This window comes from Paroedura picta, chromosome 1, assembly GCF_049243985.1.
Source record: "Paroedura picta isolate Pp20150507F chromosome 1, Ppicta_v3.0, whole genome shotgun sequence".
Lineage (NCBI taxonomy): Eukaryota > Metazoa > Chordata > Lepidosauria > Squamata > Gekkonidae > Paroedura > Paroedura picta.
In genome coordinates, this window is record NC_135369.1 from 141,430,682 (window position 1) to 141,447,992 (window position 17,311).

Below are 17,311 nucleotides of genomic sequence, written 5' to 3' on the forward strand. Positions count from 1 at the left end.
TTCTCTGTGAAAAACACATCTTTCCCAATTCCAAGACTTTCCTGGCTGAAATCACAGCTGCCAAAAACAGCATCATTATTCTTAACCATTTCAGTGGAACTGAAGTCTGAACAGAAGCCGAGTAAGCTCCAACAGGACTACATTTAGTCACCAAGAAGGAAATGTATAGACACGTGGAGAGCTGACATGGACGTACTCCACTGAGAAACCAGACAATGTGGGTGTGTATGAATGGGAAGCATCCATCAACCCATGGGACCAGGGCCGTTATTTGTCTGCATAGCGTATTTGAGCTAAATTTTTGGTCAAAATCATCTTGCAGGAATTCCAGGATTTGGTGTAATAGAAGGGTAAATGGGCTAGGTGTTTTCATTTGTACCACCTGGCATATGCCTTCAATAAAGAGCTATATATTCTTGATGCAGAAACTCTTCTAGAAGCCAGCATGGTGTTTGCATTCCTCAAGAAACAGCCTGTCCTTAAACATCTTTCCCTTTTTATTTCCATGCAGTCAGATGTGGCCATTCTGGGTCAGTGTTCCAGTGGTCCTTGTTGAAGCATGCTCAGGGAGACTGAAATCTTCCAACGACCTTCTACTGACAGGTAAAAGCCAGGATCTGCAAGGTCAGTTGGGAACTATACAGATAAGGGTTTATTCAAATGGGTAGCCGTGTTGGTCTGAAGTAGCACAATAAAATCAGAGTCCATTAGCACCTTTAAGACCAACAAAGATTAATTCAAGGCATGAGCTTTCAAGTGCAAGCACTCTTTGTCAGACTAAGAACTGATCATCATAACAGTAGGAATATATAAGCAAAAGTTAATCCTGGTTGCTTTGTCTTGTCTCAGTTTTCTCAGAAACTTTGGTATTAGTGGAATGATAAAGAAAACCTAGTAGCCATGAGGATATTAAAGCACCTGTTCGTTCTGTTCCTACCACCTGGAACCTGAAGAAGAACCAAGGCACATAGAAACTGAGGTCAGATGCAAAATAGTCTACTTCTGGGTTTCAAAAGCGTTTAACAATCTGAAGGAGGATTTCTATCTTGAGAAGCCATTTGCTGCTGTCCGCTTAGTTACTTCACTAGAACACTTTGCTGGCCCTCAATGTGTCCTGCTGATAAGGACTTGAAATTCCATCCTGACCAACCCATGATCCATATGTAGTTTCTGTATGCAAGACTGAAGACTTGGATCCATGGTAGTTTGTTTATGTGGATTTCCAGATTAAGATTGTTCCTGATCACATTGACTACAGTCAACCTTATTGCTTTGATCTTGAGAAAGTTGATGCCCATCTTCTTTTGCTCACAATTCCAGGCCCCTTCTATATGCTTTCCTTGAAAGGCTGCTTCCCAGCCTGTCCAGCTTGCACCTGTAAATATCTGGGTTATGTTGAGTTTGATGTATTCCATGTTATTTGATTCAGTCCACTACAGAAGGATCTGTTGGAAGAGGATAATTAAGAACTAGGAGAATGCCTTCCTTCTGAAGGATATACAGTTGGAAAAGTCTCAGGGACTGCTGCAGAGGACAACAGTGAAAAATTGCCCAAGGAACTGAATCCCAGCAAAAGATCATTAGGCTTTGCAGTCTTGCTAGAATCATGAGTGATGATGACCTGGAATGTATCAGATGTCTTGCCGTGCCTGAGATTTTCTGGATCTTCTCTTATAGCAGATACCACCTGTTTATAGACAAATCTTTTATGGCACCTCCAGTGTGCTATCCACTGTGACAGAATTAGATTGGGATTGGTGGAATTGATCACAAATGCATTACGCATTCAGTGGTGCACAGACTATATTAAGGGCAGCGATCTGATCAACAGGCCATCTAGGAACAAATGAACAGATTCCCTGGTGCCACAAAAGAGCTACCAAGCTACTTTTGGTTGAGGCCCCAAAACACTATCAAAAATTCTTGACTCCCTACCTAAAACACCTAATATCCCCCTGATTACCAAAAGTACACTTTATGTGCCCCTCTTTTGCTAGAGAGGAGGCAGTGGCACTTCTGGAATCGTTAAGATTTTTAATTATATTGGATTTTTGATATTATGTCAATTTTATTGTTTATTAGAATGGCTGTTATTGAATGCTCCAAGCCTTTTGAGAAAGGTGGCATTCAATTGAAAAAGTAAAATAAAGGCCACCATTACGTTGGAGAACACCCTTAGGCCCATTATGTGTGCATTTGGACTGATAGTGTAATTGTTGTACACAAATCTCAAGAACATGAGGCGAGCTAGAATGATGGGAATGAGGAGCTATGATTCAATGAGGTCTAGGGAAGCCATGAAGCACTGTGGGTAAAGCAATTCCATGATCGATCTGAGTGTCTCCAACCTGAAGTGTTTCTGAATCAGGAATCTGCTTAGGGACCTTAAATCTAGTATTGTCCTCTAGTCCTCATTTGTCTTGGGGACACTGAAAACTGGTAAATCTCTGATGACACTTTGCAGTTGGGGACCTATTCTATGACCTCAATGATTACTAGGCGATGAATGGCTTTCATAGTCGAAAGGTGTTTCTTCCTTCTGTTTGGAATTTAGAGAGAGGAGAAACGTATCTGAAAACATTTGAATTTTATTGCATATCCCATTTTTATAATGTCAACTACCACTGGTCCATGTTGGACTGACTTCTCCAGGGGAGGAAGTAGCCTAACATTCCTATCCATTGTGGGGATCTGGTATCGTGGTCTTTCCTTCCCTTTATTAGAATTAAAGGGCTGATGCTGGTTCTTTTGGGACTAGAAATATCCTTGTCTATTCTCTTCTTTACTATTCCAGTTGGGATGTCTTTGGTTGCCCTTGAAGTGTAGTAGAACAAAAGTGAAAGGTCCTGCCTTCTATGTTTTCTATGTTCCATGACTGCCAACACCGTAGAACAGGAGGAAAAGCTCAGTGTGTTCAGAATGGCATGAATCATAAATGTGGCACTTTAAGAGGCATATTGGTACCTTACCTAGTCTTTGTGTTCTCCTCTGAAATTAAGCAAGCTTGCATCTCTAACTGCTCTACTGGGGCCATAAGCACCAAGCCCAAGCATTTGTTATCTTTGTTGGCACAGAGGATTTTCCTGCCAAAATCAGCTGCTGCTATTCAGGCATCTTCTGAGGCATGATCAACTTGGGTAGCCTGCTCTTCATGCTGCCTCTGCTCATCTTTTAAACAGAGGCTGGAGAGCCATCTGACAGAGAGGCTGATTCTGTGAAGATTCAAGGAGGTGGCAGGTTACAGTGGATGAGTGATAGAGTTGTGAGTGTCCTGCATAGTACAGGGGGTTGGACTAGATGACCCAGGAGGTTCCTTCCAACTCTATGATTCTATGATCTACCATTAGTTGTTCTCCTGCTCAACCATGTTGTGCAGTAGTCCCATTTTTAGGAGAAGGGGGTTCCCACTCTACTTGAAAATGAAGCTGGCCAAAGCTTTGTTGAAGTTCTCCATGGCCTCCACTGCTTAAGTGAAATTGACTTCATAATGGGAGGGGGAGAAGGGGGGGAGGTGTAAAGGAAGAATTGAAGGATAGCATAAGGAAATACGAAGCAGGTATAAGAGGGCAGAAATATTAGATGCCTAATGCTGAGTTGCAGGGATCTTATTAAACAGCTCCTATATAAAAGCTTGTTTTCCCTGGCAAGGCAGAAAACAAAGGGTGACTCTGTCCAAGAGATACGGAGTCTAGAAGAATTTTAGTCCTGCCTCCTTGATGGACAGATGGAAATGACTCAAGTCAAGATGCCCTTCTCTTTAGAGTGAGAACTGCCACTTTCAATGGTTCATTATATACTTCATATGATCAAAACACAGGTACGTACACTTAAAACAAACAAAACAACCTCTCGTCAGGATCCCAGGAGCAATGGAAATAGTTATCAAAAATATCTTCAGATGCTCAAACATTAGCTAGCCCCTACTCTATGCCTTTTGACAAGATGTCTGAGGAAAGTGACAGGAATTTCTATAGCATCATGCTTGGGGAGAAAATCTTTATTAAAAATCTGATGATTCAGTGGTCTTGGAGACAGAAAAAATGTCATACACTGAAATTCAGTGTCCAAACATAAGTGGTAATACTCTTAACACAAGTCCCCTGCAAAACAAATTTTGAGTCCAGTGGCACCTTTAAAGCCAACAAAGTTTTATTCAAGGTATAAAATTTCATGTGCATGGCACACTTCTTCAGATACAATGAAATGGAAGTAGCCAGTAAATCAGCATACAACATAAAGAAGATGATTAACAGATTTAAGGATCTAACAGAAATAATGTTTAGGTTATATGGATACCAATTGTTTGGGTTTAATTCCAGCAGAAAACATAGTTAAGGAAATAAATATGTCAAAATTAGACACTGGTGGGCAGATGTAGCCTTCATATATGCTGCTTCAAACCAACATGGCTACCCAGATGAATCTATCTGAATAAATCCCCTGTTTGAGCCTAAGAAATATTCTGATGTTTATGGTATCTTATAACCAACTGCACACAGTAGTGATGCAATAAATTAAAGTCATATTTGAAATATTTTCATGTCTGCATATATCTGAAATCACAAAGTATCTTAAGGCTGCTTGAACACAACATAGTTTTATCACTCCAGGAGCATTGTTTATAGTATATATGTATATCCAAACACACAGTAAGATATAAAACTGTGTTTGGGGGCAAATTTTGTTCCAGTTATTTTGTTGGTATGCATCTGTCTGAACTAAAATTTTAGACCATATAATAAATCTTCTGGGCAAAATTTTCTAAAATTCACAAAAGAACAAAATTGTGTGACACTGAGTGCACAATGACATTCCGAATAAAAGGAATGGGGAAAAAATGAACTGACATGCAAATAACAACATTTTTTATTGCCAAGTTACAGCAGATTTACAGCCCCACAGGGTTTTCAAGGCGGTAGTAAGATGCATTTGTATATGGGTATAGGCCTTTACAATAGGGTTTTCAAGGCAAGAGATGTTCAGGGCTTGCCATTGCCTGCTTCTGCATCATGACCTTGGAACTCCTTGAAAGTCTCCCATCCAAACTGTAGCCAGGGCTGACCCTGGTTAATTTCCAAAACCTGACAAAAATCAGACTAGCCTGGCCTATCGTGGTCAGGGTAAAAAACAAATTAATATACAAGGTAAAAAAAAATAGATTAATTCCCCTAAGGAGATTGAATCCACAAACATTAGAGTAACTCCCAAGTTTAAGAATTCTGATAAATAACAGTAGCCCTTCCCCCAAAAGAGATTCAAACTACCTGCTAACAAGACAGGCAGTTCTGCAACCATCTACCAGTTAAATGTGCCATTCTAATGGTCCTACAGTTAAAGACCCCAGCTGGAACCTTGGCTAGGAGACAGGCTAGTAGGAGTGAGGACATCCAATGTTACTTCCTTCCTTGCATATTTTCCTGTGTTTCCCCCTGGCTGATAAGTCTCTGCTTTAAGCAGACAAAAATGGAGGCACATTTCTTTCTTCCTCCCCAACCACCACAGCCAAGCATTCAAGGTCAAATTGTACTCTGCGTATCTTATGTAGATATCTAGTCAATGCTGTGCTATTTCAGTTCGACCTGAATATAACACCAAATAACTCCAACAGAAAAGCTGACTGGTCCTTCCTAGCACATGTAAATCTATTACAAGATTTCAATACATTTCTTATTATGGTGCTTATTTTACCATTATTGAGCTTACCTTTCTTTTCGATCCAGATTGCTTAAAATATGAAAGAGAAAAATATAATAAGATGCAAAGCCCTTCACATGTTGAACATTAATAGAGCTTTTAAAAAAAGTTTTGAAGCTCACGATTACTTCTTGAAACAGTATTTAAATCCAATCTGAATTATAAGCAGCTCTACTTTTATGTTTAAAATTAATACCTGAACCCCCCAACTCCCCAGGAATTAAAGCTTTGCTTATTTGACTAATAAATGCCATTATCTCGCTAAATCTGCCATCGGTTATTAACTTGATCCTGAGTAGCAGGCATGTCAGACCAAGATAACGCTTCGGTCCACTAAGGGTTTAATGCTAAAAAACTGTTGCTTGTACTGCCTGGTCTCTACAGCTTAAAAAAACCCTGCACAAATTAAACATTAAAGTAGCAATACAGCACTAAGCAAGAATGTGAGAAACAGTAGAAAGAGGCAAAGAAAAAGAGCCACAAAAATGAGACAAAGCCAGTGATGTCCCCTTCCTTCTTCTCAGCTAGCTTCTACCATGCCTTTCTTTCTCTTGATTGTTGCTATCATTAATCCTTGCATCAAAGAGAGCAATGCTAAGCAGGTTGACACAGCATCACACTCAGATATGGTCAGTGGGGCTTACTCTGATGAAAGCTTTCTTATGACAGGATTATACTGTTGGGGCTCCATCGTCCTCTTTCTCTCCCCTCTCTCCTGCTCATACCACCCTATAAACTCAAGCAGGTTTTAATACTGTCTTGCTTCCCTAGACACCTTTTATATCTTTGGGGGGGGGCAGTTTTGTTTTTTCACTATTACAAGATTTATCCCAAGAGTTTTTATAATGGTATTTAATTTTAATTGAAGTTAAGTTTTTCCTTTCAAATTTTTAAAAATGCAATTAACATTTAAGCCATACATACATGCTGAATAAGTATATCCTTAAAACTGACACTGTGGCTTTCTATTGTACCAAAATATGTCTTTAGACCCACTTTTATTCCTAACCTGCAATTAACAAATTTACCTTTTTCCTTTCTTACCCTTACGTGTTACTTAAAGCAAAACTGAACAACACTCCAATGACAGTACAACACCACTTGGATTTAAGGCGTAACACTGTATGGGGCTGCAAAACCAAAATTCAATGCACCCCTTGAGATTTCTCCTCAAGCAATTAACTTGAGGAATTTCAAGAGGAACCAGAAAAGTTCTCAAGAAGCTTTTATATACCCCAGTCATAATCTGCCAGTTGAATACTAATGCAAGGAAAATGTGAAAATATGCCACATAACATTAAAAATTACATATATAATACAACTCCTATGCCATATAGCCGTGTCCCCCAACCCATATATTGTTATATGGGCCTGCACTTGCTATGGAATATTTGGGAGCTCAGCCTATTTATTCTGAAGACTTACTGAAGAGAAATTATTAAAGAAAATGACAGGAAGCAAAGAGTAGATACAAATTGACAGTTCTCACAATGGAGGGAAGTAAGTCATAGGGTTCCACAAGGATCGGAATCTAGGCCAGTAGTTTTAATTTCTTCATAAATTATCTGGAACTAGGGGTGAGTAGTGTACTGGTCATGGTGGCAGGGGTTGTGTACTGCGCTCTCTGCTCTTTAACCTTTGTATTAATGACTTAGTGAGTAAACCTGAGGGGATGGAATTTACGCCACCCTGAACAGACCACGTAAAAGTTCCAATACTGCTTTATGCAGATGACTTGAAAATTGGTCTGAAAAGGCTGCTAGACAAGTAGGGCAATATTGCAATGAGGAAAGTATTTGTATCAATTATTCCATATCAAAAGTAATGGAGTTTGGAAGATCCCAAAAAAAATCAGTTTGGAGAATTCAGGAGGCTCAGACTGAACAGTTTACATTATAGAAATACTTTAAAATCTCTTTCTCAGAGACATACTCACGAGGAGCCCAGACTATAAGGGGCATGGGGGGCTATTGTGAAATTCTTTTTTCAAGGGGAGATGGTATGGTGGATCTAGCCATTAAGCTACTTGCCAACAAAATTAGTCCCAGCATACTGTATGGCATTGAAATCTGGGGATGGGAATAAACTGGAAAGAATCCAAAATTTGTTTATTTGTTTATGAGATGTATACTGGCCGTCCCAAAGGAGTTCCTGTAGCACTGATAAGGGCAGAATTAGGCCTTCTTTATCTGAGAGCCTGGGCCAATGTAGCAATTTTGAAGTACTGGATGAAAAATTTTCAATATTGTCCAGACTCTTTCGGCCAGCAGAACTCCATGTCTCTTCTTGAAGGTAGGAAAGAGCCAGAGGCCTATCTTAGCTGTATTTAATCCAGATTCTTCATCCCATATGACTGTTATCTATATAGAATCAGGACAGGAACTGAGGGATCTGTGTAGTGGTCCCCAACCTTTTTATCACTGGGAACCGGTCAACCCTTGACAATTTTACTGAGGCCCGGGGGGGGGGGGGTAGTCATTTGCCGAAGAACATCGCTGCTGCCGCCTTAGCCCCTGCTCTGCTTGCTTTCCCACCGGCGCCCATGACTTCCCGCTGCCCACTGGGGGGCGCTGCTAGCAGCAGCTGCGCAGTGCCATGCCGAGGGGGAGCCCCAGTCATGGCAGTCGCCAGAGAGCACCGAAGGTGGCAGGGCAGCCCCCGAGGTAGCAGTCAGGGAAGAGGACGAGGAGGAGCCGTGGCTCGGTACTGACTGATCCACGGACTGGGAGTTGGGGACAGCATGATAGTGTCAGCTAAAGTAGCCCCCCTGTTTAAACATTTTGAGGTAGCTCATGATAGATGCCCATATCTGGCAAACTTGACCATCTGACTCTCGGGATGGCTTTTACTACCTTGAGATCTCATGCTATGCCTTACACAGTAGGCAATGGCAGGCTGCACAATGTCTATGTGAGTGTGATATGGAGGAAATAAGTTCTGACCCACTATATATTAAATAGTTATTTTCATGTGGAAGCCAGAAATAAATTTCTTATTAGGTTACCCCTGATGGCTTCTGGTACTCCACATCTTGAGAAAGTGATCTTTCTATTGTCAGATAAAGATCCATATGTCTCCAGCATGGTTGCACTGTTTGCACTGGCAGCCAGAAGGATTCGGTCTACCATTCTAGAGTGACTGGAGGGGAATCCTGTTAGTCATATTTTATCACCTGTATCATTATTAATCATTATTTTTAAATCATACAAGTGTAGATTTGTTAATGCACTATGGTAACATTGCTGTGCTTTAATGGCTCCATGTCTGGTATGTTTGTAAAGGCTTATGGATAGCACAAGAAACCTGACTTAAGTACTAATAAAATACTAGACCTCAAGGGCATCCAATGAAACTGATGGGCAGTTGACCATGGTGACCCACATTCATCAGAGGCAGTAAAGTTCTGAATATCAGAGCCAAGGAAGCAACATCAAGAATAGGCCTCAATCTCTAGGCCCTGTTGTTGGATCTCCAAAGGAACTGGTTGGGCATTGAATGCTGGACAAGATAGATCACTGATCTGATCCAAAGGGCAATTCTTATGTTCTTGTGTGTTAGTAATACTACTGGTATACGAACTCTGAAAATCATTATACCTCAGAATTAGTTTCAAGACCATGGGTGAACCCAGGAAACAAGGCAAGAATCAGGTTATTAAAACCACTGTACAAGTAGAGTTTTTACAACTAAGTCTACAACAAATGCAGAAAATGAGAATTGCCTTTCATTTCTGAGGCTGAGGACAGTTTGCGGGATCAGGACCCAATTCAACATAGCATCACCCAATACTCAGAATTCAATCATGGCAATGAAAGGCAGGAAACAAAAAAGCACCAAGCCTCATATTAGGACAGCAATCATCACTGGGTCTTCAATGTTTTTTTGTTTCCAGGAGAAATTGACAAGCATTCTCCAGGATTGATCAACACAGCCAAATTTCATAGGGTGAGTATATGTGAAGACCCTCACAATGAACAACTCCACCAAATAGTAACTGAACCACAGGTAACAGACATAAGGGAGCAAAAAGGCAACAAAAGAAAAGGAGTCAAAAGCATCACACAGTCCAAATGTGGTCACCTGAACTGCCTTGCCATTTTCATCTTCTAAAGTCTTTCATTTTCCAGTCAAGTTTCATCCTCACTAATTTGACTGGGAAAATGACACTTGCTAACTAAACTCTACAATTCTGAGCGCTTGGCACTTGCAAACTTATACTTACTGAAACCAAAATACTTACCACAACACTGAAAATCAGGACAAGCACAGAATTATTTCCCTCTCTATAGAGGACAGAAGTATCTCCTGACAGAGTGATATTTTCCGTCATAACAGCATATGAAACTTTTAATTCGATCCCATTCCATACATAATAGAAAAGAATTTTCCTTCAGGAAGTTTTTCTGACCAATAATGGTTACGTTTTAATATACTGAAATTAACCCTTAACTCCCACTATATATTAGTTTTTTCCATTTTTCTTTGTGCTCTTATTTGACTGGATTTCACATAACGAGGATGAAGTACAGCATACCAGATTTGATAGGAAATATGTCATAATCTAATTACACAGTAAAAGATAGCTAAAGGACAGAATAGTCCAATCTCTCCAATGTGTAAAATTTGTCACCGTAGTATTCTACTATATAAAAATTTAATTCTGTGTTTTTAAATTTATTTCCTAGTATTATTTTATTTATTTCCCAGTATTATTAGTAATATTTCTTACCCAAATGTCTATTTTGGGAAAAGATCTTATTTTCTGGGAGGCTTTTTCTCTCTTCTAAAACAACTAAGGAAAATGAAACCTGTGAACTTATCTCACAAATCATTTTTATCTCTACTGCCTCCTACTGGTTCCTTACTGCTGCAGTCTGATTTCACTCTTCCATTCTTTCCTGTATCTGAAAAGATTTATATAGTTTCCCTTAAAGCTTTTTTAAAACTAGAGAGTGTCAAAACAGGTGATAGACATGAGTTTTTGGACGAGGGAAGAACAGTACTTTTGAGGGAACAGACTCATACTACCTCTCATTCAAAGGCTCAGGGATAATTAGCATCACCACCACCCACTCAATTTCCTTGTGCTAGCTTAAATTTAAATTGAGAATTGGCACTGATCAAGTGATATCAGAAAGAACAAAAACAGTCAAGGAAATCCTTTAAATAAGTGCTTTCATGAAGAAATGTCATTAATTATATTTCTGCATGTATTTAATAGCAAAGAAACCTCAACACTTTTTGAAAGTTGGGTCCCAGAGAAAATATCATTTGGTGGGCCAGTCGAGGTTCTACTCATTCCTACTGTGATGCAAGCAGGCTCTAGAGCTAGGAAGGATTGTTACCTGTTGCTTTTATCTTATCCTCTAACCTTATCCTTGGAAAGATAGTGTTCTATTTAACAGAACTGTTTACCACCACACCAGAAATTCCATTTTAAAATGATATAACATAGACTAGCGATCCCCAACCTGTGGGCCGTGGACCACATATGGTCCTTCAACTAATTGGAGGTGGGCCCCAAAGGACGCCTTCTCCACCCCCTCCCCCGGCCCTTTATTTCATCCTCCTGGCCCTTTACAACACACTTCGGGTGTCATTGTCTCCCATCACTCCCAGATGGGACTATCTCGTTGCAGAGAAACAAGCTCAGGGTTCCCATTGATTTGTCATTGTCATGAGTTAAAATTTCCATGAAAATAAAATGTTCCTTATGTTCATTGTTGTGGCGTGTCTGTATCTTATTTTGAAGGGATGTTTAAACATTACCATAGCGATCAGAGAGCGTTAGGGCAGTGGTTGCGAGTAGAGGAGTAAACTATCCCCCCCCCCCGGGCCTCAGTAAAAGGCATTAAGTGGTCCCTGGTGATAAAAAGGTTGGGGACCACTGATATAGACCATAATAAGTTGTTTCATGCATACATTTATTGTAAAACAAGTAGTAAACCAAGTTACTGATTATCTAAAGTTTCTGCTACACAGGACACCCCAAGAATACAGAGGTTTTTAAGAAGAGAAAAACTTAAATTGGTCCTTTACATTTTACCTTTGTGCTGCTGTTTTTACTACAGGTGTTTGTGCATGAGCATGGTGAAAACGTCTACCATGTACTATAGTTCCAGGACAAGATATAGTCTGAGCATTTTCACTGCAAACAAATAAAAGCAAAATTAAAAAAGTGTTACTATTCACATCCAGGAAGAATGACAAAGTACTTAACAGCGTTTCTAATATAAATTAAAGTATCACAAACTTTTCTAGTTAGCCAGCAGTAGTCCAGTCAATATCTGGTGCCACAAATGTCAATAGGATGGATCAATCAGAAGAGCACACCAGAAGAAATTGATGAAGGGGAGCTTTTACTACCCTCCCCTTGCCCAAGCCATTTGTCATGTCATTAAGTTCTGAAATTCCTGATAGGCAAAGCATATCAAGCAAAACCACATGATGAGCGGCTGCAAAGAAAAAGGGAAATCAAGTAAAATCAATTCTTTTTCCTCCAACATATGCCATGTTGCGTAAGAGGAAAAATCCTTTCCATCAACTCTCTTTCTGGTGGCTTTAACCTAGTCCAACCTTCTGTACCAAGAAGGGTTCATCTGTACCAAGAAGGGTTCCCTGATGCATATGCTCTTATTTTAGAAAACAGCTCCATATTATGAAATTCTATCTAAATATCTACAGCCAATCCTCAGCATTTTGAAATCAAATTCTCAACACTGATAAATGTTTGATTACTTAAATCCAGAGGTTGAAGCTTTGAACAGACAAAACACATTTCTACAAACCATAGAAAAGTTCAAGATTTGCAGAGAAAAAATGAAATCTTACAAAAATGGGGAGATTAAAAACTCCCAAGGAATGGAAGTAGTGTCTGTATCTTTAAGAAATGAATACCCTCAATGGCTGTTACTAGGCAACCACAGCAGTACTGCCAACCTTCAAACCTTGCCTGCTGTCAGTTAAATTCAGGGGGAGGGGGCACAGACCTTTCCAGAGTATGTTTGCCTTTGAGGGAAGACATATAGAACCAGAATTGCATGATGAAACCAGGACAGGCAGCTTGCTACTGTTCAACAGCAGCCACCCCATAAAAGACAGTGTGGTGTTATAATTACAGTTTCCAACAATGATCCGGGAGACTCAGGTTCATATCCCCATTCTGCCATGAAAGCTTCCTTGGTGAGCTTGGGCCAGTCACACATTGACCGTTTCTGCACAAATCCAAGTCAGATGAGGCGCATTGGATCAAACATTCCCCCCTATGGGAGCAGGAAGAAGTGGGGCAACTTGCTCCAATCCAGAGCGAAGCCTCCAGTGCGGAAATGGTCATTCTCAGCCTTAACTACCATGTAGGTTTGTTGTGAGGAAATAAGAATGCTGCAAGATACAATGAGTCCCCTTTGTGGAGAAAGGATAGTATAAATGAAGTAAATAATGAAAGGTGAAGGAAGGTAGATAAAAAGAACATTGGTGGATGGCTAGGAAAAAGGAAGGAGCAGGAAAAAGTGCAAATATAAGGTTGCCAGAGAAAAAGAAAATGATGTGGGGAATGAGATAAAGGGGAAGTGAGGTACCCCTCCACAAGTTCTAGTTGGTTTCACACCAGGCATTACACAATTGGACCAGAGTATTTCCACGCAGGGGCTGTCAAGGAAAGAAAGAATGAAAATGAATACAACATTGGAAGTTGGAAGAATCATAGAATAATAGCGTGGGAAGGGACCTCCTAGGTTATCTAGTCCAACCCCCTGCACTATGCAAGACACTCACAACCCTATCACTCATACACTGTAACCTGCCACCCCCTTGAACCTTCACAGAACCAGCCTCTCCGTCAGATGGCTATCCAGCCTCTGCTTTAAAATTTCCAAAGATGGAGAACCCACCACCTCATGAGGAAGCCTGTTCCACTGAGAAACCGCTCTAACTGTCAGGAACTTCTTCCGGATGTGTAGACGGAATTTCTTTTGAATTAATTTCATCCCATTGGTTCTGGTCTGTCCCTCTGGGGAAAGAGAGAACAACTCTGCTCCATCCTCTATATGGCACCCTTTTAAATACTTGAAGTTGGTTATCAAATCCCCTCTCCAGGCTAAACAGACCAAGCTCCCCCAACCTTTCCTCATATGTCTTGGTCCCCAAACCCTTCACCATCTTTGTTGCCCTCCTCTAGACATACTGAGCGCCAGCTTGGTATAGTGGTTAGGAATGTGGACTTCTAATCTGGCAATCTGGGTTTGATTCTGTGCTCCCAGCTGGGTGACCTTGGGCTCACTACAGCACTGGTAAAGCTGTTAAGACTGAGCAGTAATGTCAGGGCTCTTTCAGCCTCACCAACCTCCCAGGGTGTCCATTGTGGGGAGAGAAAAGGTAAGCCGCTTTGAGACTCCTTTGTGTAGAGAAAAGCAGCATATAAGAACCAACTTCTCTTCTTCTTCTCTAGTTTGTCTACATCCCTCTTCAACTGTAGTGCCCAAAACTGAACACAGCACTCCAAGTGAGGCCGAACCAGAGCAGAGTAAAGCAGTACTATCACCTCTAATGATCTGGACAAGATACTCCGTTTGATATAGCCCAATATCCCATTTGCCTTTTTAGCCATCGAGACACATGGCTGACTCATGTTCAATGTATAGTCTACTAAGACTCCTAAATGCTTTTTGCACATACTACTGCCAAGTCTCCCCCATCCTATATTGGTGTATATGCTTTTTTCTACCTAAATGCAGAACTTTACATTTGTCCCTGTTGAATTTCATTTTATTCAGTTTAGCCCAGTTCTCGAGCCTATCAAGATCATCCTGTATTCTGATTCTGTCTTCGGTTGTGTTTGCTACCCCTCCCAGTTTAGTATCGTCTGCAAATTTAATAAGTATCCTCTCTAATCTCTCATCCAAATCATTTATAAATATGTTGAACACCACAGGTCCCTGGAGCACTCCACTTGTCACTCTTCTCCAAGAGGATCCTGAACCATTAACAAATACCCTTTGGGAACAATCTATCACCCAGTTATCAACCGATTGGGATTTACAACATTATAGCCTGTTGAGCTCTCTCCTTTCACAAATCCTCAGACCCCAGGCTTCACCTCCAACATCTTCATGAATTTCTCAATGTGGAGGTTGCAACCACAGCTTCAAGAAAGAATTTTAATCAATAAAGGAACTATGATTACAGTGTTCTAAGAGAGAGAAGGGACAAAACATATTAAGGGAGAGAAAAATGAGATGTGCCCTTGGATACCCCCATCTAATTTTAAACTTATCCCCATCTGTGGTTAGTTAAATCAAGACACTAGAGCCATGAATAGACTAGTCAAATATTTCTACAAACATCAGGAAAACCTCAGATTTGCAGAAAAGTCTGAAATCTAAAAAACAAAGAAAACCAAACAACTAACTCCCCAACATAACAAAGGTTTAAAGAAAATAACACCCACTGAGCTCCCAGTGTCCAGTTTGAAAGTTGCTAGACAACCATAGGAGTATTTCTGAGACTTCCAAGTCTTGCTTTCTAAAACATGGAGGCCTGGACAGCCCTGGGGGAAAAGCTGCATTCCCTTTTCATCTTGTCCAGATAGAGGTGGGCTTGCCATGCAACTGGGCCCTGTCTTTTGCAAGAAGTTCCCAGGAAGATGGAAGAAAAGTGAAGACAGGGGCAGATAAAACTAGGTTGGCCAGCAGCTAGGAAGAGAGACAGAAGTAGTAATAGGGGAAAGAGAAAGAGAAAATAGTGAAGGGTGGTGACATTGGGGAAAACGAGGAGGGAAAACCACAATTCTTGTGGGTCCCTTAGGCACATTGATTATTCATAGCTGATTATTCTCCAACATAAAACAAAGGAACAGAAACCAAGCTAGAGATGTGAATGCCCAGAGGAAAAACCTGAAAAAATGGGGGGGGGCAGTTTTGGGTTCCCCCAACAACTAGAAATGTGGGCAGTGGGGTTATTGAAAAAAAGATCTTATGAAATATTTTTTTTAGAATGAGTGAAACGTATCTAAAGATAGGATGGACATACTATAGGCATACACAACAAGCCAAGATGCATTTCTGAACCTAGATGGATACCTAATCTTCTTAAGGGTAGCATGCAGGGTTTTCAGTGCTTTTCAACTGTTGCATGCCCTCAATGGTCCTTTCAACCTGATTCTTCCCCTGTGGTTGACCTTTTCACCTCCCTCTCAACTAATTAGGACACACATACTCATAGATTGAGTAACAAGGAACTTCATGCCCTACCTTGGTGAAGGGGGAAAACTAAGTGGGGTAGAAACTGCACCACTGAAATCTTAAGGTATATGTACTATGATACCCAAGGGTGCATCAGCTTGCAGTTCTCTCAAGTATTTGGGTTAATTTGTAATTTTGCTTATACAAAATTAAGGCATTTACAATTTTTTAATTTCTATAAATATCAAATTTGGGAATTTTTTAAATCCTAAGTTATAAATGTTGTATTTTTTGTTAAAAAACTAAAATCAGTTTATATTTCATAGGAGAACAAACTTACATTTTTTTGTAACTAATGTTTACTGAGTATTTTTTGTGGAGGCCTGCCATCGGATAGATCTTTATAACTAAAAGCTTCCTGGGGGCACTGTGCACTGGAGCCAGAAGCTTGTTCACGCCCTGAGACCATTTGCTTCTATACAACACCACCCCACCTTCAGTACCTCAAGCATTGCCAGAGCAAGAGAATGAGGCAGGCAGGCGTATGTGCCTGTACAAAAGTTACCTGTAACTATTATTCATCAAGTAAGTGCAACTCTGGTTTCATCATATATCTTCTGTGCAGTCGCACAAAGCACCACCTGGTGACACATCCTTTTAACTACACCAGAAGGGAAACTGCCTCCATTTATAAATATAGAATTTCCTAGGTATTAAGTTTACATAACTGAAGAACATGATTAACCTCCTGTGAAAATATTGGGTCTGAACCCCCCAACTGTCAGATTGAGGTAGTTCAGATCATGATGAAATACACGGTTGATGTTGATTAAATCTGGTTGATTTGACAGGGGATAAAAATGGCCCCAGGAGGTCTCCATAAGGACCAGAAACCATATTTAGCAAGCCTAAAAAGATGCTGCCAGGATGATGTTTGATCTCTCCTTCCTGGCTTTCTCTAGAGCCCTGATAAGGAATGCATTAAAAAAGGCTTGCTGCTAATGCAAATGAAACACATCCCCCAGGAAACCAATGCCACTCCTGCTTGGGAACAATACTTTACAGCCATATTTTCTTTTGTCACAAAAAGACCCCCACAGAGAGTAAAAATCAGTTCCATGTAAGTGGTCTTTATGTACCTGGCCTCCGTGTTTAAACTCTGTTTAAACTGAATGACTTAAATGGAAACACTGAACTTCAGTGCCATGTCTCATGCTAGGGTAGCCCTTCTGACATAGACCTCTGGACCCTGGACACTCTTGCTCCTTTAAATAAAGCATAGTACCTATATTGTCCATTTAGACAAGGATAGATAAGGGATATCTGAAAAACAACTAAGGACATTACAGACTGATTGCAATTCTAATATATTAATGTGAATCAGCTTTTCATCCTCTAACCCAAATACCCGAACTAACAATCCTTCACAGTGGGCATTC

At 40.4% G+C, this 17,311-nt stretch overlaps 1 protein-coding gene across 9 annotated transcripts in view; it reads right to left on the bottom strand.

Annotated features, from left to right (window-relative positions):
- SENP6 (SUMO specific peptidase 6) overlaps positions 1-17,311 on the bottom strand; it is a 77,610-nt gene that overhangs the window by 33,193 nt on the left and 27,106 nt on the right. For 7 of the 9 annotated variants that reach the window (XM_077306403.1, XM_077306413.1, XM_077306424.1 and 4 more), the window contains 2 exons: positions 11,741-11,842; positions 5,704-5,724 (listed from right to left, as the gene is read on the bottom strand). In XM_077306403.1, coding sequence (XP_077162518.1) covers positions 5,704-5,724; positions 11,741-11,842 — 123 coding nt within the window. The remainder of the gene's footprint in view (positions 1-5,703; positions 5,725-11,740; positions 11,843-17,311) is intronic. The other 2 variants (XM_077306433.1, XM_077306419.1) reach the window with 1 other exon arrangement.